Source organism: Rattus norvegicus, chromosome 16, assembly GCF_021556685.1.
Source record: "Rattus norvegicus strain SHRSP/BbbUtx chromosome 16, alternate assembly SHRSP_T2T, whole genome shotgun sequence".
Taxonomy (NCBI): domain Eukaryota; kingdom Metazoa; phylum Chordata; class Mammalia; order Rodentia; family Muridae; genus Rattus; species Rattus norvegicus.
Window position 1 is genome coordinate 64,921,311 of NC_141549.1, and position 24,682 is coordinate 64,945,992.

At 45.3% G+C, this 24,682-nt stretch overlaps 2 protein-coding genes across 3 annotated transcripts; one reads left to right on the forward strand and one right to left on the reverse strand.

The window, feature by feature from the left end:
• The window catches only part of Erich1 (glutamate-rich 1), a gene marked incomplete at its 5' end in the record, with an annotated part of 52,793,804 nt that overhangs the window by 34,050,751 nt on the left and 18,718,371 nt on the right, over positions 1–24,682 (forward strand).
• Ppp1r3b (protein phosphatase 1, regulatory subunit 3B) lies at positions 719–13,029 on the reverse strand. Of its 3 annotated transcripts, none has more exon segments than NM_001434433.1 (2): positions 719–4,863; positions 12,999–13,029. In NM_001434433.1, a coding segment is annotated over 1 exon segment (855 nt). In that variant the 5' UTR covers positions 4,839–4,863; positions 12,999–13,029; the 3' UTR covers positions 719–3,983.

Sequence of the window (24,682 nt, forward strand, 5' to 3'; positions counted from 1 at the left end):
ATTTAATGTCCTCCAACCAAGCCCCACCTCTTAAATTTCCTGCCATCTCCCAAAAATAGGAAGGCTAACTTCAGACCAGACTGGGAGACATTTCACATTCAAGTCACAGTAGTTATAGATGGAGTTCATGGTTGGATCTACATATTAGCTGCACAACTTCTGTTCACACTACCTTTCCACAGCTGCCGAGGGCTGCAAGCACTTTACCCCTCCCCCTCCTCCTCCCCCTCAACCCCTTGATTTTCTTTCTTTCTTTTTTTTTTTTTTTGAACTCTCTGAAAATCTCATGTAGGGTACATATCTGCTATTCAACTGGGGAGTCTAGGCCACACCAGCAGATAGTTTATTTTCCTGGATACTGTGTCTATGAGGTTGAGTAGTTCAAAGCCAAGCGAGACCCATAGTTTCCCCAGGATTGTCCCAGGGAGGGAAGGAGGGTGGGAGGAAGCAGAGTCATGACTTTGGATGACTCGGATGTGTGGAGGATAACGGTCACCTCCGCTCCTCCCCTCTGGTTCTAGGTGAAGGCTGCATCATCCACTCTCACTGTCAGATAGCTTAAAGCACTGCCCCCTCCCCACCCTGAAAGCCTTTCAGCTTTTCACATCCACTGAACAAATACAATCTATACCTTAAAAAAAAAAGACATGTCTGGAAATAACATTGACTTAAAATATGCTTCCCCTTCTTCTTCCAATGCTAAAAAATTGAAGAAAGTTTTTTTTTTCTGTATTTATTACATTTTCACTTTTGAGATACAAAGAAACCATTCTCTTCCACCACACACACACACACACACACACACACACACACACACACACACACACATCCATTCTTGTGATTTTTTTAAAGTGCATCTCCCCTCTACCAATGTATACAAAAATAGTTCTTACAAACATGCAGAAGTTTCTGGACAAGGCACATTTAGGCATACAGTGACGTCAAGCCCGGTCAGTTGAATGTTCACATTAAAGCAGAAGTGTAACAGCATCACGTGTGCATTCTAGAAGTCCTTGGGCCCCAGGGGTCTCTGGGAACTAGCAGCGACACCGTGGAAACACACACAGCTTTGCTGATGGAGCTGTGGGTACCTCACAGCCCTCAGCCAGAGAAACCAGTCCTCTCTTGCCTGTTGTCCTCCTCGCTGCCACATCGTCTTTGAGTGACTCCGGAAGATCCCGTTACAGGTAAGATCCCAGGATTTCCAGAACATCTTATCTGCAGTTTCTGTGATTATGCCAGGAGACACAATTGAGTGCAGACCTTACCAGAACAAGGAGCCACCAAGCTACCATCTCAGGGATAAAATAACTCCCACCATTGACTCAAGTTGCTTCAGTTTCTGAAGAACCATAGACTTCCATTGTCTTCCTAGGTTTCCTAAGAAGAATTCTTACAATACCCAAATGCTTCCTGAAAGAAACATGGAGAATGTGTCTTGTGGTCTAGCTTATTTATTGTACCCATTTTGTAAAGAAAGGCACCCCAGGGAATTTGGGGAAATAAATGTGGAACTGAGAATGGAGTTGCCTTCCCTTCCTGGATCACAGTGTGTGGGGATTGGAATCCATCCAGCACCATAACCAAGAATTGCACGAAGGCAGATCTCCAGGTCAAGCCTGCAGTGGAATCTTCAAGCAAGAGGGCCTGTCATCTTCTGAGGTGTGTAAATTTGTCTACAATGGTGAACTCTGAACGCAGCATACAGTTTCTCAATGCAGCTCCTGCGGCTATCTCAGAGTCATGGGACAGACTGGGTCAAAAGGAGAAGGGCTGTGTTGGAGGCAGAAAACAGAAGACAGACTCTTCAGTCTCTACGTGACAGCCTTGATAAGGAAGTCAAGCATACAGGCTGCTTCATCGGGAAGGGTCATGACAAGCAGGCAAAGACATGCCCTTTGAGCTGAGCAGTGGGTGTGCACCCCAGGTGTGCTGGCTGGGGGTTCAACTAGCGCCCATAAGCAAGAAAGCTGGGGCAAATCTGGGCAAAAGGGGGTGATGGTATGTCTGTATTAGGAGAGATACATAACATGGAATTACCATATTTCATATTATGACAGGGAATGTCTGAAGGTCATCATTCTACACCACTCGATAGACTTCATTCTGTAGTTCCCCCAGGCCCTTTCATGATCTGTAGTCTGCAGTAACAGTGCCCCTGGCTGCCTTCCTTCTTACCACAAAATGCATGACCCAGAAGAGATCAGTTTTGCTTCCATCCAATTTAAATCTAGCTGCTCTGACCACCAAATCCGGAACATTTAAAGTATGCCCATAAAGGTATGCTTAGATAAAACACAAACTCCCCATCGCCCAATTTCAGCTTCACTTTACAAAGGTGATTTCCTCACAGATACCAGCATGCAACCCCAGATCGCTACCCCTCTGAGAGAGGCACAATATACAATTCACAGATTACAGACTAGTACCAGTTTTAGGAATAAGATATCATAGAAAATAACATTTTAAAAAAGTCAAAATGCTTTACACTTCAAAAGTGAAAAAGTTAAGATAAAAAATAAACCACACACGCTAGGATCAAAAACATTTGATGTCTGCCTGTTGCTAACTTATGAAGTCAGAGGGCAAAGGGCTACGCTCAGCGACCCCGCCTCTGAATCTGTGAGACTCCCTCTTGTCTCAGGGAAACATCACTTTAGTAAGAAAAGCAGACGTCTTTTACCAAACTTCCAAAACAAAACAACACCCCTAAATGTCTACAAATATGCATGTAAAAAGTTTCCAAACTCCCCTATAAAATTTTAATTTGCCCTAAAGAAAATCACAGGGTTTGGAGGTTTACCCAACAGTCAGAGTTCCAGGAGTCTTACACTAGCGAATGATAACTGCAATCCAATATGGTTAAGAAAAATTCATCTGATACCTCAGAGTTGACATTTAAAATAACATAGAAAAACTTGGTAAGGTTTTTCTCCCCTATCCTTTTATAATACACACCATAAATAAAAAAAAAAAAAACCTACTCAGTGTCCTTGGGGGTCCGTAAAGCATCCTGAATATGACTGTATACTGCAAACACATTTAAGCGTGCTCTGGAGGATTCCAGGATATGCTAGTCTTGCTATTGGAAAGTCTCAGACAAGGCACTGAAGTGGACACTCCAGGAGACGTGAGAGCTACGACTCTCTCAAACAAAAGCAGCTCACACAGCTTGTCACTGAGTCTTCTGAAAACTCGGGGTGAAACTGAGTGCTTCGAAAGCTCCCCCAAAGTCCAAGAGGAAAAGCTAAAAGTTCAGACTGTCCCACCTCGTCCCGGTGCTGTGCCATGTGACCCCACACGGGAACCAATGACTTTCCAGTAACTAATATGTTGCTCTCTGTTGGGATACAGAGGAGGGGTCAGGAAGAGAGGGGAGGGACTGCCTATCCCAGACACAAACTACTTATTTGCTTTGACTATCACATCCAGATCACTGGATAGGCTGTGTAAGGGGAGGAAATGTAGTGAAAGAGCTTGCACAGAAAACGGCTGTCCCCCATTCCTCTTCTGAGGCTGTAGGGTATCAGGCCAGTGTGTCACAGAACTGAGGCGACTCCCTCCGAGTCCGTGTGGAATGAAGGAGACACTTGGAAAGCCATGGGCAGGGCAGGACCTCGAGGTCAACTGTAAGGCTGGAAAAGGCTGGAGCCTGGTTTCTGGGTGACTTTCGAAGACCAAGTGTGGAAGGGAGGCCAGCTTTCTGTCCTTGCCAGCTTGGCTCCTCTCCAGACCCTTCTGGCACCATCCTGTGCATTCCCTTGTGGCCAACCCGGATACCACAGAGGTTCAGCACGCCTCCTCTCCTCTGAGCAAGAAACCAGGCGTGATGGAAGCACACTGGACTTGCCGGTTTGAGAAAAAGGTGAACAGGATCCTGTCTTTTCAAAAACCACGCCTAATGGCAGATCAACTTCCCTCTGGCCTCGCGTTCTCACCTCCACCTTGATCAGAGACACAGACTGTCAACTGCAGTCAACTCACTAGTAATAGGGCCCCAGCTTTTCATACCCCAGATAACTAGGCCACTCTGGAAACAGGCCGAAGGAACACCGAGGGCTCCCGAACTGGTCAAAAGAGATTCCAAAATCCGGCCCATTGTACGGCTCAGTCATTCCCTGGGTGGATCTGAGTTCGGCCCTGGTGATCCTGTAGTTTTTGCCTTTGTTGCTGTCCCAGTACGACTGGCCGTTACACTCGTAGCACACGGCGAACTCCATTCTTTCATAAGACTGGATTTTCTCCGGTAGGCTGATATCAAAGGAGAATGTGTCCCTGTCTGAACCAGCGTAAGTGTCCTTCACATACTGACAAGGGAAGTCTGTGAAGCTTTTCCAGGTATCGAATGTCATCCTGATCTTCACAACCTTCTCGAATGCCAGGTTCTGGACCTTGACGGTGCCCGCGATGGCTTTCTCCTTCAGCACGCAGTTTTCGAGGCAGACATGGTTGGTCTGAAGCCGATTTCTAAAGTCTAAGTAATCTGCAGAAGGCTGCGGAAAATCCAAAACAAAGCTCTCACTCTCTGCTGTCGTCAGACTCACGATGTTGTCTAGGAGCTCAGTGATGTTAAACGGAATATCTAGTGGGTCATCGAATTCCGAGAACACTTTCACCATTGTTAGGGCCAGCCCCTGGTTGTCGGCGAAGGACACCCGCTTCTTCACCTTCTTCTCCTGCACTGTGGGGGCCACCATTCTGCCGGCTTCATCCTTGCTGCCCAGCTGAATACAAGGCCTCAGTGGCTTGTTCAGTTTGGGGGAGATCTTGAAGGTGAAGCGCTCTCTGCGCAGAGAAGGGGCCATACTGCTGTAGCTGTATTCTATGTCCACGGCCATCACGTTAGAGGGGCAGGCTAGAAGTCTGGGAAAGGGGAGGTGAGAGAAGACAGCGAAGAGGTCAGATGGATGCTTAAAGCCTCATTCTAGCACAGACCGACACACAATGTTGCCTTTCATCTGGGCTCACCGCTCCCATGTGGTCTCACAGGACACGGGTTTCTACAAAGATTGTGTGGAGGGGAGCATGAACTGGGGGCTGGGGGCGTGAATGGGAAGAGAAACTAAGAGTAAAACCAACAAAGAAAAGACTATGGAGGGGTTGGGGATTTAGCTCAGTGGTAGAGCGCTTGCTAAGGCCCTGGGTTCGGTTCCCAGCTCCAAAAAAAAAAAAAAAAAAAAAGAAAGAGAGAAAGAAAGAAGAGACTATGGAACTGGACAGTTTAAAGGCTAATTCATGGGCTTTTCTAACAGGCTGTCTTGGGGTCCTCCTGTATGCTAATAGACCACAGAGACGAATGAGAGGCATTAAAAATCATAGTTTCCTGTGAGGGGAAGGGGAATGCCTTTCATCGTAACACTAGGGAGGCAGACTCAGGTGGATTCTGAATTCTAGGCCAGCCTGGTCTACAGATTGAGTTTCAGGGCTACACAGATAAATCCTGGCTTGAAAAAGCAAAAGCAAAAAAACCAAAACAAAAGAATTATGGTTTCCTACTGTTTGCAGAATTACTTATTTGACTAAGAATTACTTATTTGACACCCCTTTTGTAGCATATGCCCCACAAACAATTGATCTGAGGATTGTTTCTGCTGTACACTGTAGACTTATTTATTTGACAAATAAACTTTATATTTCCGAGCTGGTGAGATGGCTCAGAGTAATCCCCGAGACCCACATAGTTGATGGAGGAATCCGGTTCCCACAGGTTGTCCTTCGACTCTTACACACACCGAATAGAGCACACACACCCATACTAAATAACTAAATGCAATAAAAAAAAATGCTGTTTTGACATATGTACACATTGTGGGACGGCTGACACAGCTCACATGAATCTCCTCACATACTTGGGAGGCGTGGTGAGAACCCAAAATCAACCCTAAGCAATGTTCAGGAACACGCTGTTATGAACGATGGCTGCTGCGACGAAATGGGTCTCTCGAATGTATTCCTCCTCTAGAATTAGAGTTCTATCTTTGGGTGGATGTTTCCCCAGTCCCACTGTTCTGTTGCATACTCAGTGTGCTCACCCTTTTAGATTCTACATAGGTGCGTTCCCTTGTCTTTCTGTGACTGGCTTGTTGCACTTAGCACAGTGCCCACCAGGCTCCTCTCAGAGTTTCTTCAATGACACCGATGACACCGATTCATTTTTGTCTGTGACTGAACAGCACTCCACTGTCTATTCACACCGCATGGTCTTTGTGCATTCATCCATGAAGAGATACATAGCTAGATTTTCTATCTTGGCTATGAGCGCTACTTCATGAGTATGAGACAATAAATGTCACCTCAACATACTGATTCCCTATCCCTCCTGTGGTAGGATCACTGGGTCACATAGTCTGTTTTTTTTTTTTTTTTTTTTTTTGTTTTTGTTTTTGTTTTTTTTCGGAGCTGGGGACCGAACCCAGGGCCTTGTGCTTGCTAGGCAAGCGCTCCACCACTGAGCTAAATCCCCAACACCCCCCCTTTTTTTAAGATTTATGTATTTATTGTGTGTTGTGTGAGTACACCATCACTGTCCTCAGACACACCAGAAGAGAGGACATCAGATCCCATTACAGATGGTTGTGAGCCATCCTGTGGTTGCTGGGAATTAAACTCAGAACCTCTGAAAGAGCAGTCAATGCTCTTAGCTGCTGAACTATCTCTCCAGCCCTAGTCATTTAATTTTTAACTTTCTGAGAAACACCGTGGTATTTTCTGTAGTGGCTGCATTATCTTTTTGAAAGATAACCATTCTAATAGGTATAAAGTGTGACCGCCTCGTGGCTTGAGTAATAAATACTGACTTAATCCAATACAAAAGCACCGAATTTATAAGGCAAATATTGACTTGGTGTTTTCCAGGCACCAGGCACTACGCTTTAAACACGGAAACTCATTGATGGGAGTGGACACAGACTTATTTTCATCAACCTCAAGGGAGGGTTTTACTGCTCTAGTATACTTTCCTTTAGAACAAGAATGAGCAGTTCATTTCTTTATACCATGATATACAGGTAGATATTTTGCCTTGTCATAAAAATTAAAAGCAGTCCAAAGGCAACGGAGGCAGAGAGACAGCATTAGGGAGGCAGAGACAGGTAGACCCCTGAGTTCAAGGCCAGCCAGGTCTACAGAGTGAGTTCCAGGATAGCCTCGGCTAAGGAGAAAATCTATTTTTTTTTGTATAGTGAAACTCTTGTCTATAGTAAACTAGTTAAATTCAAAAATAAAGAAAATTTATATTAGAAGTCCTTGTTTTTACCTAGTGGATTAGGAAATGAACTATAAAAGACAAGTTTTTTTCTTATTATCAAAGTTTGTCATAATCTAAATGTTATCATTTTCACTCTGACAGCACATAACATAGCATTTGCCCTAAATAAATAATTAAAATGTAAAGAAATTAACAGAAAGAAAAATGAGAATGCCTACTAAGAACTAAGAATGCCTCATAAAATCAATTGCACCATATCCACACCATTTAATTTTATACCACTAATCTCATTATTTGTAAAAGTATTGAAATGGCATGGACATTCTTACTTATGCTTTGGACTTTGTATTTTTGGCTTTTGAGAGAGGTCTCTCTCACTGAATAACTCTGGTTAACATGGTCTAGATGTGTAGACCAAGCCAGCCCCAAATTCCGAGATCTGCCTGCCTCTGCCTCTGCCTCTGCCTCAGCCTCCTAGGTTAGAGGTGTGGATTAGAGGCATGGCCATGTGTCAAGCTAAAATTTTATCTTGTATTGTTAATGTGAAAAAGAGCAGACAAAACTGTACACAATACCAGCTATGAGAGAAAATAGTATGGATATAGAAAATTGAGTCGAGATACAGTACACTCTCACATTTTCGTTTCCCATAGCTTCAGCTCTTTGTAGTCAAATCACAGTTCAATAACACTAAGAAGTTTAAATTGTGCACCTTTCATTCTAAGCTACATGAGGCCACCCCACCCTACAGAGAGTCCTATTCCTTTCCTCAGAAGCCAATCACCCCTTAGCCAACATATCTGTGATGGGTCCATGCGCCACCAGCCCACCAGGGACTTACAGGCATCTCGGGAATCAGACAGTTGCAGGATCACAAGGCTGCTGTTCAAGGAACCTTTATTTTACTTAATAATGGCCCAAATGCACAAGACCGGCTATGTAAATGAGGTGCTTGGGCATATGACACAGAGATGACCTCTGGGACTGTGGGGGATGCTGCAGAAAGTATAGGAAATTCAGAGTACTCCGGGCTTGCGGCGGCCTGGGAACCTTGTTAGGTATGACTGCATCGAGTGTGGATAGCAGGGACCATTCTATGGTTAAAATTGTCAAACTATGCCTACAACATATTTCCTTAAAGTGTTTCCTGCCTTGTGTCTCCTTGTGTCTTCTATAACAATGCTGCCTCTATGATCAGGAAGAAAAATGAACCTTAAGAAAACATTCAAAGCCACTCGGACACCTCACTAAAGCCGCCCACCTTCTTGCCGTTCTCCTTACTAAATTTATAGGATACTTAGCAATGGTTTCAGCTGAAGAAGCTGGTAATAAAACTTGGATTAAAATCTCAAATCTGGCCAGGTGGCTCATGCCTTTGATCCCAGCATTCCAGAGGCAGAGGCAGGAGGATCTTTGAGTTTAAGGGCAACCTGGTGTACAGAGAGTTCCAGGACAGCCTAAGCTACATGGAGAAAACCTGTCTCGGAAAAAAACCAACAGCATCAGCAACAACAACAACAAAAAAAACCCTCCAAACTGAGATTTCCAATCTTTTGGCTCGAGAGAAGGAATGATGCAGCTACAGGTAAAGGTGTGTGGTAACAGGGAGGGACCTTGCTCACAAGCTCACCATGGCTGCCTGAAAAGTGAAATCGTTTGCCAAGTGCTGGGGGGACTATGCATTTGACCCATAAATACTCTTTCAACTTCTTGTTTTAATTAACCAAATACATAACGGAAAAAAAAAGTGACAGGGCAGCAGTGGTGTGTGTCTTTGTTCTCTGTACTTGGGAGGCAGAAGCAAGTGGATCTCTAAGGTCAGGGCTAGCCTGGTCTACAGATCTAGTTCCAGGATAGCAGGGCTAAGGAGAAACTCTATTTTCATGGGTAAAACAATAAAAAACAAACAAACAAACAACAACAACAAACAATGAGAGAGAACAAAGCATATCAGGCTCCCTCTTTACTCTTTCTTTTTTAAAAGATTTATTTATTTATTATATATGAGTACACTGTAGCTGTCTTCAGACACACCAGAAGAGGGCATCAGATCCCATTACAGATGGTTGTGAGCCACGCTGTGGTTGCTGGGAATTGAACTCAGGACCTCTGAAGAGTAGTCAGTGCTCTTAACCACTGAGCCATCTCTCCAGCCCTCTTTTTTTCTAAGGGCTTCTTGTACCCGCAAAACCAATGTCTCACTACTTCCCTTCCAGGGAAGGAAGTAACTCAGTGAAAAGCTTCAGAGCAAAGGTGCTGGGTCTGGGCTCAGGGCCATGCACAAGGCTGTTCCTATACTCTGACAGAACCGATCCCTTAACAAAACAAACAAACAAACAAACAAACAAACAAAATCAATGGGTTTGACAATCTCAAGTTTTTCTAAAAGGACTCATTACTTAAGAAATTGAGTTTTAGTTATTCATGTCCACTGCAAAATTTTGTTAGAAATATTCCTCCAGTTTCCACTTTTACCTAGGCACTCCTTAACTGTTTAAATATGCATTAAAGCTGAACTCCAGTTACATAACAGCATGTGGTCCGCATTCCAGGCCTTCCCCACAGCCCACCCTAGAAAAGCTGGGAGGGAATGCCGGAGAGAAGTTCCCCCCTGCTAGGCCCTTACTTCCTCCTGGCTTGAGTCAGCACAAGGATTAGAGTCCCTCTGCGCCTCGTCCGAGCTCTCAGACCAGCCTCAGGCGTGCCTATCGAATGCTTGCTTGAAAGATTCTTTTTTTTTTTGAAGCAGCTTGATAGAAAATGGTGGAAAATTCTCAAGTGGAAGCAGAAACCCAAGTGCACTAAAGACTCTGCTCCCTTACAACCCAGGCGGGCAAGCTCTTGTGCTCTAGGCCTTCAGGGTCAAGAGTGGAGCTGCGGCCACTGGGTACAACTGGAGCCCAGGATATAAGCCTGCTGTGGGGGCTCCCTTTATTACTAAACTGTAAGAGAAGCAGATTGAGGTTGGAGAGACATGTTTCTAATCAGAGCCTGAGCTCAGGAGACAATCCCACTAACATTTCCAAGAACTTTTTTTTTTTTTTTTTTTTTTTTTTTTTTTTTGGTAAGATTCTTCCATGAAAGGAAGAATAAATGTGAGGTTCTGAGAGCCCAGGAGTTACCATGGGGACTCCTGCCCTGTGAAATTACATAAGCAGGCCTGGCTTGGAAATCCTTCTTTTTTTTTTTTTCCCTCTGAGTATCATCAAGACTACAGGTTAAGGACAGGTTAAGGCCACACCCTTGTGGCCACTGTCAAGGGTGTGATGTGATGATCGTCCTCCCAGAACATTCCAGCTTTTATTAACCCGATGCTCGTCCAAGAACTGGTGCACTAAAGGGCTTACTTCAGTTTAGCCTTCCTGACTTTCTGCTCAGGGTGTCTCAACAGACTGTGACAGTGATAACTAACGGTCACTCAGAAGTACTTCCAGAAACTGTGACAGTCGGCCAATAGTTAAAGTCCCCTAAAGGAAGGCACCTGGACAGGTGCTTGAGGAAACCCATTCACGCCCACACATGATTGAATTATGCTCAGCCCTTATACTGTCTCCAACACTGCCCCCGGCTTTTCCTTCTACGGAGGAAGCAGACAGAAGCAGAGAGCACGGATGCACTTTTGACCAGCAGAGCGACATACGATCCGGTCACTAGTTGCGGGACAGGATCCTGGGAGCCTAAGGAGCTGTTTCCCAAGGACAATCACACACTCCGCGTTCACGTGGGTGCCTCAGAAGTCAACTGCCTCTGAAGGGTGCCTGGGCCAGCTTTGGGACACTTGCAGAAATACCTTCTGTGTCCTAGTAAAATAATGTGGTCTCTCAAGATGCTGGCCAGTCTTAGAAGGCCAGTAATATTTCTTTTAAACTTGACAAGTCTGAACAGAAAATAACCCCACACAACCTCCAGGCAGTTGAGCGACTGAGTTTCTGACTGAGACCTTCTTTCTGTAACTCTTCCACTCGGATGCCAAAACCAGGTTAACAGCTCACTGCAATACTTCATTAGATAAAAATCCACGATCAATCCACGACACCACCATCCACTCCTTCCCCCTTCAGCAATTCTCTGTTCTCTCCCCCAAATGTTTAGCTGATACTTATACATGTACGAAGTTGACATTGGTTCCCTTTTGTACACAGACCCTAATTATTCCAGCCTTAATGCATACCTGCCCCTCAATCCTTGGAGATAAATGTTTTTGAATGGGGTTGTATAATGAGCAGTCGGGTAGCTTTGAATGACAGAGCCCGAACCAGTCAAAGGCAGCAGGAAGCACAGGCCTAAGAATGCCTCTGCTCGAAGCACAAGGCCCTGGGTTGGGTCCCCAGCTCCGAAAAAAAGAACCAAAAAAAAAAAAAAAAGAATGCCTCTGCTCAGCTGAGCTTTAACAAATGAACTCTTATAAGTTTTCTTCTGAGGTCACTCGCAGCTCCGACCAACAGAGTTGCTAACAGGGCCACGATGCGTCTCTTCCCACTAACTTTCCCCTAAATGGCCCGACTTCAACTGTCTCCACTTTCTCCCTGGTTCCTGGACGTCTTTGCCAAATGGACCAATTCCTTCCCTGCCTAGAAGAAACCTTTCTTTCTCCTGGACCCGCAAGCTGAGAGAGGGCCACATTCCAACAACTCTACAAGTTCCCCACTCAAGACTTTTGTAGCTTTCTCGTCTCTGTTTCTCCGTGGGCCTGCCATCCACTGTTCTGAAACTACTGTCCGGTTCCCAGCCTCTTCTCTGGGTTCAAAACGGCAGCTGCGAACAAGTCCCTGGGGGCAGGTCAGCGAGTCCCGATCCCACCAGCCGTTCTCCGAGGGTGCTGTGCCTGCACCCCGCCCCCGGTCTCCCCACGAGTCTGCTTCGACAGGGTCTGCACCTACCTCTCCCGCGGCGCTGCAGCCGGGGTCGCTGCTCGCTGGCCTCATGGGAGAGCCTGAAGAGAAGTGACAGGGTTGACTGCTGCCACTGAACTACGTGAGCGTCGGGGTGTCCCGGGGGTAGGGCCTGGGCTTAGTTCCCGGAGACGAACAAGAGGGAGGAGCCCAAGTTATCACACCAGGGCGGGACCTGGCGTCCGGACAACCCAGACGGGAGCAGCGCCTCACGAGCACCCCCACGCGGGCTGCCCCGTTCCCGGGTGGAGCTCACCTCGATCCTATTGCCTGAGTGCAGCAAAGGGTGATCTGAACCAAACTAGGGAGTAGTAGGAACAAGTCCACACTACTAGATGGAGTCAGGGCTGGGACGCGGGGTTTCTTGCATCTATTTCGTAAAACGGGAAACTGAGGCCCTGGGGGGCTTGTGTTTGGACTCCAGATTCCGCAGCAAAAACCTGGAATTGTCCTCCAAAAGTGTCAAATCTCAGGTTGGGGATGTGCCATAACAGGACTTGCCACATCTTTTCTGTTCAGGACGTCCCCCCTGGCTACGTTTCGCGGGCTAACTCGGCGCAGGGATTTCGGGGCTCCCCTCTAGGCTCCATCCCAGCTCGAGTCCCTGAGATGTTTCTGCACGTTGAAGCGACAAACTACCTGAGCCCTGTGAGTCAGTGTAAGTGAGACAAGTGGTTAAGTGGCGGGGAACTCTCCAGCGTGCCCCTCACCCGCAGATTTCCTGGCCCTGTACCTTGAGCTAGAGGCTTGGGGAGGTACGTACCCGGTACAGCTCTTGACTATGGAGGGGAGACCCTTCAGCCCGCCCCACCATCTGAGCTGGATGACAGTGACAGCAACCACGACGGCAAAAGCGGGGCAGGCACTCGGCTTGGTCCTTGCAACAGCAGCCCTCTCACCTGCTCTCTGGCTTTCAGCACTCTGGATTCTGGCTCCAGCAGCCCGTGGCGCCCTTTAACTTTCCAGCCACCTCTCCCTACTAAGGGTGCTCTCCAAGACCCCCTTTTCCCTCCCCCACGTGAACGCGGGACTCAGCCAATGAGCAATCTGGACACGAGCCGCGGACCAATAGCCATACTTGGGGCGAGCAGCACTCCGCCACGTGATCTGCAGCGTGTGGCGAGTGACAGGGCTGGAATCCAGGATTTGGGACAGGGACAGCAGGTCACAGTTTCATCAGGAGCCGGGGTACCCACGCCAAGGGGTGGAGGCGATTTCCTACGGTGGAAGGTCCGGTTGTAGAGAGACTGACCCAGGATCATAGGCTGTGTGCAAAGTTCCCTATTGCTTATAACAAAGTTCTAACCAGATCATAGACTCCCGGGTGTAAAAGGCAGTGTTGTGTTGTCTTTCCACTGGCTCCTCCTTTGCCCTATGTAGGACAAAAAGCCCCAGGGTTTACAGATGGCTATGACCTTCCCAGAGTGCCTAGAGGCAAGTATTCTCCACTCCCTCCCCATTTTGATTTTATCTGCATCTTCAGCTGTAGTGTCCCAAGCATTCGCTGAATCCTGCTTTCTGGCCATTAATTACGCTAGCAAAATCTTTTCCTTGGAGATGTTATCTGGTGGAACATCACTCTCATGTTCACAGGACTGCAGTCGTGGCTGAGGATTAGTGGTGTATTTAGGAGACTGCCTGACTTGGATACAGTAGCCATCTGCTGTCCCCAGCCTCTGTGCCCCTGGGGTTCTGTACATGATAGTGACTTTAGGAACCAATGACTCCTCTTGGGAAATCTATGGATCTGAGCGGCCACTTGAGGTAGGCTCATAGTTTTCTACCTTTAATGAGTAGTGAATTTTTCGGGATGTTGCTAATTGATACAGGGTTGCCAACTTTAAAAAGTGTTAAGTCAACACATTAAAACAAATCTACCACCCACCCACCCTTACTGTTTTGAAACAGCATCTTGTTATGTAGCTCACAGAGATCTCCAACTTAACTCTGTAGTTCAGGCTAGCTGCAAATTTATGGCTTTCCAGGGATTATCAGTGTGCGCCACCACTTACTGACTTTTTGGTGAGGTTTGTTTGTTTGTTTGTTGAGACAAAGCTTTTCTAGGATATCCCTGGCTATCCTAGAATTCACTCTGTAGACCAGGCTGTACTTGAACTTAGTGAATTAAAAAAAAAAGAAAGAAAGAGATAAAGAAAAGAAAGAAAGAGAGGGGGAGGGAGGGAGGAAGGGGGAGAGAGAGGGAGAGAGGAAGGGGAGAGAGAGGGAGGGAGAAAGGGGAGAGAGAGGGAGAGAGGGAAAGAGGGAGAGGAAGGACATGGCTACCAGTCCGGTGAACAAGGTTGAGTGTGGATTCGAGGGAGAGCATAGCCGTAGGCAGAGACATCTGGGAGAGTTCAGAGCAAATGTGACCCTGAGCTAGGCTACGTGAGGAGAGGAGGGAGGGGAGAGGAGATACTGACCAAGAGACCAGGAGGATAAGGGGTAAACTAAAAGACTCAAGCAACAAAAATGTCTAGACGGCATATATAGGAAGGGCAGCTAGGGGAAGGACAACCCAGCCTCTGGGCTGAGAAATTTAGGGTAGGGATAGGGTATGAGGGGCTGAGGGATCTGGGAAGAGCCTGATGGCCAGGTCTGCTTTGATAGGTTACATAGACACCTTAATTAGCCACTTGTTCCGGCTTTACATCTGACAGAGATCTGCCTACCCCTGCCTGTTGAGTGCTGGAGCTAAAGGTGTGTCACCAGGCCCAGCTACCAACGACTTTTGAAAAGTATTCTTGCTTTGAGAACAACGGGACACAAGAAGGTCACTATTCATTAACTCATACTGGTGATATTTAGACTTATGGAAACTTTAGCATGTTTGGGGGGGGTGGGTTACTCTATGCGCGCGCGATATAGGAGCAGCTTTCAATATAAGTAGACAGGCAAGATTATAACACTAATGGGCTACAATAACCTGATACAAGCCCAAGGCTCTAATGGGAGCATCCCCAGCCCAAGTAATAAGGACCTTCCTTCTTTTCTGATGGGCAAATCTGATCAAGGACTGCCTGTGAATCTGCTATTGAAACTGAAGATCTCTTTGCATTAGCCATAAGTTGAAAGTAAATAAAACCAAGTGCTGGCTACAAATGAAGAGAGCACGTCACTGGAAGGAGGAAACATGGAGCCACGAAGTATTGCAAAATATATGCAGGCGAAGGGTGATCAGACGCTAGCTGGGAAGAAGTTGGAACAAGCAAATGTAATTTTATGGCGCAAGGGTTTGGAATCGTCATCTTCCTTACACACATCTAGGAAACCGTGAGCAGTAATTTCCCCTGTGGTTCAGATGACTATTTAAAATCGGGAGAGTGGGCTAAACTTAGTTGTGGGACACCACAGTCTTGGTAGGTAGGAGTGTGGCGTCTATGGGTTTGAAAAGGGCAGTCTTTTACTTCAATTAGAACAGAGCTAGCTGGGATGCATCTGGAGGACCTTGGAGCAGATGGCAGCCCAGAGCATGAGAACTGGCCCCATCCTTAGACAGGAACATACCCCTTCTTTCAATGTATGGCAATGAGAGGAAAGTGAACATGGAAATTTTCAACCCTTCAGTCAACACACACCAAGTTCCTGCTTATAATATCTGGCTTTGACTTGGTCTTAGTTTCTCTTATTAACAACTATCCCCTCCCAGAAAAATAAATGAAAAGACTTAGCAGTGGCCAAGCATAAACATGACTCTTCTTCCACAGTGTTCCCCCCAAGGCTGACAGAAGCAACCCTGTCTTCTGTGCCCTCGGCATCTGACTGCCTCAGTCCTTATTCACTTATTCAACAACATATTGAGTAGCTGCCATGCAGACAGGCCCCATAAAATGCTTGCAAACTGAATTCAAGCACACAACAAAAAGATTATCCGCAGCCATTCAGTGATTGCACACGCCTTTCATCCTGGCACTTGGGAGGCAGAGACTGGTGAGTCTCTGAGAGTTTGAGGCCAACCCGGTCTGTAGAGCGAGTTTCAGGACAGCCAGGGCTACATAGAGAAACTCTGTCTCAAAACAAAATGAAACAAAACCCACAAATAAATAAAAAAAATTTCATTATTAGTTAGGGTTCTCTAGAGTCACAGAACTTTCTCCATATATATATATATATATACATATATATATATATATATGCATGCAGCTGTGAATGGGAAGTCCAAGAGTCTATGTGTCTATGTAGTAGTTGCTGGGTGTTTCAGCTGGTCTTCTGTATGAGCTAGAATCCTAAACAAGTAGGTTCTAACAGATGTGCTGGCAAGTAAGTGCAAGCAGTCAGAGAACCATAAAGCCTTCTTTCTTCCATTGTCCTTAAGTAGACCTCCAGCGGAAGGTGCAGCCTAGATGAAAGGTATATACCAACTACCACGCCTGGACCTAAATTGTCCAAAGGCCACTATGCTTTGCTCGAAAGATTCAGGGATAATTAAACATTTGCAAATCAATAAGAAAGGGAGCAGACCCAATGGACCATCTCAGTGGACAAAGGAAAAGCTTTTAATAAAGTTGAACCTTACCTGATTGCTAAGAATCTTGCAGCAACTATGAAATAAGGAATGTCAGGGGCTACGTAAGACAGACCTATAACCAAGCAAATGGAGGAAAACTCAAAATCATTTTCACAGAAAGCAGAAGCAAGGCAAGTGTGTTCACTATTTCCTCTACTTCTATTCAGTCCTGCAGTTGCAATCTCAGCTGGGGCAGTAAGAAAAGAGAATGATGGGTTGGGGATTTAGCTCAGTGGTAGAGCACTTGCCTAGCAAGCGCAAGGCCCTGGGTTCGGTCCCCAGCTCCGAAAAAAAGAAAAAAGAAAAAAAAAAAAAGAAAGAAAAGAGAATGATAAAAAGATGCACACAGGAAAGGAAGGAGATTATAAAGACTCCCCCAGAACACCCCAACAACGATCACCACACTTAGCACAGTAGCAGGACGTAAAATTAAGACATAAAAAATCTAGTAGCCTTCCGCTCTACCAATAACCGACGTGCTGAAAAAGAGATCAGGCAAATAACCCCATTGAGAGTTACCTCGGAGGAAAAGGAAGAAAGAAAGAAATACCTTGTAACTAATCTAACTAAGGGAGTGAAAGGGCCTCTATAACAAACCTTAAATTGATGAAGGAAAACAAGGGAACGTACTAGAAGACAGGGACCCCGCTCACCCTCGTGAACTGGAAGAATAAGTACAAAAATAGTATCCAGCCAGAGACCATCTACGTACTCAGTGCATTCCCACCAAAATGTCAATGTCATTCTTCACAGAAACGGAACGAACAAACAAAATCCAAAATTAGTGTTGGAGCACACATCCCAGGTAGCAAAAGCAACGGGGAGCGGGACAGGGAAGCTGAGGCCGGGATGGAAGCTTCAAGGGGCGAGGAAGGGGGCGGAGCGACTAGGGGGAGGTGCTAGGAAGAGGAAAAATGCATGCCTTGTTTCTCACTGTTAGTACTTGGATTTTATATAGGGACATAAATTAAGAGTCTCTACTTGACGTGAAACTGGAACTGAAACTGTCCATGGAAACAAGACTACAGGAGGGGGAGGGGAGGAAGGACAGCGAAGACGGCAGAGACAAGCTCGAAGTATGCTAAATATTTGCAGGAATGCAGACCTTGTGAAACAGAACTATGCACAGTGAATATGTGCCGATTCCAATGTTCTTTAAAATGGGGGAAAAATGGGAGAAACAATTTTATTCCTAAGAAGCACGTAAGCTAATAAATGATACCCAGTAAATGTATGTAAGGTTTGGGATGTGTTTTTCCTTTTCCTGGGGAGATAAGAACAAATGTAGATTCAGTGACAGACTAAAGGACGGATTCTTCCTTAGTTTAGTGAACCAAAGAGTTTATGTGGCTTTCTCACGGGACCATGATTGATCAGAAGAGCTGCATCCCGCCCCAGCATGGGGCACGACCTTGGGAAAGATGTGAGAGGAACTCACATAGTGCCCTCAAGACCAGAGGTTCTCAGCCTTCCTGATGCTGCAACTCTTTAATACAGAACCTCACGCTGAGGTGAACCCCAATCATAAAGTTATGTTGTTGCCACTTCCTTTTGCTACTGTAATGAATTATAACGTAAACATCTGATGTGTAGGATATCTGATATACAACCCCTGAGAAAATGTCATTTCACCCACGAAGGGGTCGAGGCCTCCAGGTTGAGAATCACTGCTGAAGACCTGGGCGGAGGGAGTAGCATCTAGAGAGAACAATGGCTAGACTCTCGGGTGAGGAGTCTTTAGTCGCAGCCTCTTTCTGTCTACTAGGAAGTATTATCGGCCCTGTTATCATTCTGGAAGACATGGTTACAACTGTATGTTCTGCTTATGATGACTTAGGGTCAAGGTTATTCCCTGAATCGGTGGAGCCACCACTCTTGCAGGATGGAGATGGAGATGGTGCTGTGGGATGCGCAGAGAGAACATTTCCCAACATGATAGATAAGAAGGCACCGTGGGATACGTGCATCGGCAAGGGTGGTGGAGAACGAGGAATGGGAAGATGGCTCCCTGAGAACTGGTCGCTGAGCAGATGACGTCATGGCTGAAGAAAGCAAGGCGGACTTGGCAAAGACGAAGAATTCTAGAGCCTGTTGTAGGATTTCCTTTCTGCCGATTAAAATCTTACAACTAGAAAATGCACAGAAAAGGTGGCTGGAGATCCCAGCCTAAATGGAATATCTATAACAGCATCTCCCTCAGGGAATGGGGCAATGTCTCAGAAACGGGTGGAGCAGAAAGATTGTAAGAATCAGAAGTTAGGGAGGATGGTGGTGAAATGGTGTGTTGCTGTCTTCTTCTTCCTCTTCTTCTTCTTCTTCTTCCTCCTCCTCCTCCTCCTCCTCCTCCTCCTCCTCCTCCTCCTCCTCCTCCTCCTCCTCTTCTTCTTCTTCTTCTTCTTCTTCTTCTTCTTCTTCTTCTTCTTCTTCTTCTTCTTCTTCTTCTTCTTCTTCTCCTTCCTCCTCCTCTTCCTCCTCTTCTTCCTTTTCTTCCTTTTCTTCTTCCTTTTCTTCCTTTTCTTCTTCCTCTTCTTCTTCTTCCTCTTCCTCTTCCTCTTCTTTTTTTTTTTTGTTCTTTTTTTTTCCGGAGCTGGGGACCAAACCCAGGGCCTTGCGCTTCCTAGGCAAGCACTCTACCACTGAGCTAAATCCCCAACCCCTCCTCTTCCTCTTCTTCTTCTTCTTCCTCTTCCTCTTCCTCTTCCTCCTCCTCCTCCTTCTCCTCCTACTTCTCCTCCTCTTAATTTTTATTTTTCTAGTCAGTGTTTCTCTGTGTAGCTCTGGCTGTCTTGGAACTCACTCTTGTAGAACATGCTAACCTCAAACTCAGAGCTCTGCCAGCCACCGCCTCCGGAGTGCTGGGATTAAAGGTGTGCACCACCACTCCTGGGTGAAACTGTGTCTTCTTGAGGTGGCAGGGCTTTTGCTCTCATGAAGTCACAGCAGCTGTAGGTAACTTCGAGGGTGCAACCCATGCTCCCGTGGGTGCTTCTACACTGTACATATGCACAGTATTTACTGGACTCCATAAGTTATAAGAAAAAGAGAGGAAGACATGGAATGAGAAGGGGATTAGAGTATCTGGAAAAAGTTTTGGGGAATGGAGATGGATATGATGAAAATATGTTTCCTAAATGTATGACATTTTTAAACATGAGTAAAATAAAAAATTTGAAAACAGGTCATTTTTCTGGTTTCCATGTAAGACCATTCTTTTATTCACATGTTAGAAACTTAAACACAATAAAGAAACATTGTTAATGTTTTATCCCTTTGACTCATTTCAAAACTTTCCCAAAAGAATCTCATCTAAGAACTGGAAGAGAAATCTCTAATATCTTTAGTCCTAATATTTAGTCCTAATGTTGTTCCTCTCCAACTGAAGAAGTGAATGTTTATCAGAATAAAAAGAACTTCATTCTGCTTGGTCAGGGTAGGAAGTGGGACAGACTCTTTCCAAACCGCCCAAAGTCGATTTATATTTAGACGATGGAGCTGTTTGCACCTGTTGGCACTGCAGATGTGTGCTGGGTGCATCGTGTTACCTGGGGGCCCCTGTGCCTCTTTTGAATTCCACTGACACTGACGTTGACTTGCAAGAGTGTGTTTACAGAGTCAAAAGGGAAGGGCTGAGGGAGGGATCAACACGCAGGTGTCTATGCTCAGACCTTGAGTTACAGACCGATCAAAGGTCCCCTTAGACCATGTCCCTCACTACTGAGGCTTTTGAGTTCTTGGGTAAAGTTGGTAGGGGGCCCACTCTTCAGTAAGCTATCTGAGTGTGGGAGTGGGCTAAAATCAGCTTAAAAATGGAACAGTTGCCTAGTGCGCCTGAAACCCTGGTTCTAAACCCTAGGAAAAATAAACCAGTAAACAAACATAGAGATAAAATTGACTTGACTGATGATTTTGGCCCATGGCCTCACACTCTGGGCCATTGCTTTGTAAAGATGGATATATGGTTTCTTTAGTTTGTATTGTTTACCATTTTTGTTATTGTAAACCTGATACAAGGTCATTGTTGGCATTATGAAAAGTAGAGAAAAGTACAAATAAAAAGAATTGTCAGCAATTGGTAATAGCTACAAATATAGTTCATGCAAAGAACTATATTTGTTAACTAATGCTTCTCATTTTAACTGTATGGCTATTGTAACTGTTCTGACAAATCTCTATCTCTTTCTCTGCCTCTCTCCATCTCTCTCTATCTCTTTCTCTGTCTCTCTCTCTGTCTCTCTGCCTCTCTCTGCCTCTCTCTCTCCCTGTGACTCTCTCTCTGCCCTATCTCTGTCTCTGTCTCTGTCTCTTTCTGTCTGTCTCTCTCTCTGTCTCCCTCTGTCTGTCTCTCTCTCTGCCTCTCTCTCTCTCTGTGTCTCTCTCTCTGCCTCTCTCTGTCTCTGTCTCTTTCTGTCTCTCTCTGTGTCTGTCTATCTCTGCCTCTCTCTCTCTGCGTCTCTCTGCCTCTGTCTCTGTCTCTGTCTCTCTGTCTCTGTCTCTGTCTCTCTCTCTCTCTCTCTCTCTCTCTCTCTCTCTCTCTCTCTCTCTCTCTCTCTCCTTGAATTAGGATCTCACCATGTAACTCTGACTGTCCCGTCCTGAAACTCACCCTGCAGACCAGGCTGGCCTTGAACTCCCAGAGATCAGCTTGCCTCAGCCTCTTGAATACTGGGATTAAATGTATGTGCCACCACACTGGCCCTGACAGATGTTTTTTGATGTCCATAAAGTGTTCTTGCTTACGAAGAGACCACATTTTAAATCCTTTATTCCCATGCCATCTTATTCTATTTAATTCTGTGTGACATTGGGTGTGGAACATGGCTTTGCATAAGCCAGGAAAATGTCCATCGCTTGGCTACAGTTCTGAACCTTAATGCTTTCTTCTTGTAAGAAAATAAGCTGATTTGTCTTCTTCAAGTCTTTCCATTGTGAATATTCGTCATTTGACAAGTGCCTTCATATTTGACAAATATTTTCATATGTAAATTTTTATCCACATTCCTCTTGATTTTCTATGGCCTCATTTCCAGACTGGATATATTCTTCTGACCCACTGCATATTGCTAAATTGTTTTTAGAAACATTAGTATTAATGTTTTTATTTGGTCCCCAGGGGGAAATAAGTTAAATTATTCTAATAAGGTCTTGGTTTGTGGACTTGGGTAGTTGCAATCATTTTGCAAAAAAAAAAAAAAAGTGTATGAGAATTTTTACAAATGAATCCTGTACTCTGTACCTGACCAAAAATAGCCACACACCTCATCCCTTGCCTCAACCGGGACTCTCGGAACACACAGCCAACTTGGTCTATGAATGGAGACTGTACAACCCATATTATTGGCTTGAAGGGCAGTAAGTGGTGGCTGGTCAGGGAGAAGGTGGCAAGGGTGGGAACTAAACTGGGGACTACCACTTTGCCAGGCTTACACACCATTAGGCAAAACCCAGTGTATATTAATACTCCGCTCCGTCACCACGCTTAGGGCTGGTGTGATCATAAATTATATTAAAGCATGTAATTCAATACACACAGAACACAATGCATAAAGAAACTGCAGCCAGAACTTCCTGGCAAGTGGCCTGCATTTTTGTGAGAATGGCCTATTAAGCTGCTTTTAGGATCGTGGCAATTGTGTAAGGTCGGGGCGGGGGCTCTCCTTCAGGCCTCTGGAGTCAAATGGCTTGGATGTGGGCAAGCACTTCCTCCTGTGTTCAAGTGACTGTACTATGGCTGATAGAAGTCTTTCAGGACCTCATGCCTAATAACATGCAACCAGATTTAGGGAAGTAAAGACTCACCTGAGGGATGAGGGGAGAGAAGCAAGGATTTACATTGTGATTCCTAAGTCTCCCCCATGTCCCAGAAGGCTGTGTTTTCTCTTACCCCTTTCCTCTGCAGCACAAGTCTCAGAGGTCCATCGACTTCCTGGTAGTCTTCCTGATCAGGTGACAGTCCCTAGAGAATTTTGACTTAAAGGCTACATTTTTTTTCCTTCTTGGATCCCACATTAAAGATTTCTCTGCATTGTACACAGGCTATTCTGGAGCCAGGGATGAAATAGTTGAAACTAGGATTTCAGAGGGTTGAGAAGTACCCATACCCATTCCCCCTAACCCCACATTCTCTCTCTCTCTCTCTCTCTCTCTCTCTCTCTCTCTCTCTCTCTCACACACACACACACACACACACACACACACACACACACACTACATACTATATACTCACATACACACAGACACAAATACACACACTCGGTAATGGTTTGTATATGCTTGGCCCAGGGAGTGGCACTATTAGGAGGTGTGGCCTTGTGGGAGTAGGTGTGTCACTGTGGGCATGGGCTTAAGACCTTCATCCTAGCTGCCTAGATGTAGTCTTCCACTAGCAGCCTTCAGATGAAGATATAGAACTCTCAGCTCCTTCTTCTGCACCATGCCTGCCTGGATGCTACCATGCTCCCACCTTGATGATAATGCACTGATCCTCTGAACCTGCAAGCCAGCCCCAATTAAATGTTGTCCTATAAGAGTTGCCTTGGTCCTGGTGTCTGTTCACAGCAGTAAAACTCTAAGACACATTCACATATAAACACAAACACATTCACATACACATACGCCCTCATACACACTCACACAAACACACACATAAAGACACACATTCACATACATACATTCACACACATACGAAACACACTTTCACATACACACACAGTCATACACATACACATACACAAACACACACATACTCACACATTCACATACACACTCACACACATCCACATGTACACACACACATTCACATACACACACATTCACATACAGACATGCATACATACATGCACACACACACAAACACACACACATTCACATACATACTCACACATTAACATGTACACTCACACACATTCACATACACACATACATACATGCACACACACACATACAAAGACAGACACACACACACACACACACGCAGAGCCACTGATGCAGAGAAGGAGACACCACCTGATGAATCTATTTTCTTCCTATTTATTTCTGTATAATAAAACTGTGGACAATGGAACGTTTGTTACAGAAGCTACTTAAGTTTCTTTAGACTTACACTTCACCAAAGAACATCCTGACAGCAATGGGTATGAGTCTTTCTTGGTGAGCAGCCAAAGGCTATAAACTACATAAAACCAAAGTTTGCCAGCTTCTCTTCCATCTAAAGCATGGAGATTGCTACGACAATATATTAAGCTTTAATAAAGATAGTTGGTCCTATTCCCATTTTCCTTCTGTTAAGTCTTCAATCATTTTTAAATGCATGGCTTTTGGGGTCCTATTATTTTCTACAGGCTCCTTTGTTCTTAAAAGTGCAGTCATTTATCTTTTCAAACCTGGTTTTGACTTTCGTTCTTTTTCCTTCTTCCTTCCTCCCTTCCTCTACCACCCCCCTTTTCCCCCTTCCTTCTCTTTCCTCTTCCTCCTTGCCCTCCTCCTCCTCTTCTTCCTCTTCCTCCTCCTCCTTTATTGACCTTTGGTCTACAACACAGAAATTTCTCTCTCCTAAGATCAGTAAATAAATAATTCTCTCTCACACTCTCCTTTATAAAGTCACCCCAGAGACCTTGGGTTCTCTAGACATGTTGATGAGGAGAAACCTATCATAAAACATATGAGGAAGCTTTTGAGTTAACTTTCTGCTAAAATTCTGCTAACCAAGGTGACGTCCTGCCAAATCCCGACACCCTGAACACAATGAAGCGTAGGGTAACAGCTCAGCCACAGGACCTTGGATGGTGACTCTGCCATGATTATCCATGGACTTTGGGAAACTGGTGTTAGCAGCTTTGTTGTCCTTTTCTTGTGCTGGCCTTGGAAGGGCCGTTCTGGGGATTTTCTGGATTTATTTATACTCAGGGTCACACCTCACAAAACCCAAGTACAACAGCGTTCACATTTCTTGATTATTCTAAGTACAATAAGTTCTAGAAGTGAGCCTTCCATGTGACAAAGTAAACAAGAAGCTGGTAGCAATTGGTGTGGGCTTCTGAGAGCTAAGAAGAGGCCTTTTGGCCTTGTGCTGTCCTTTGTGAA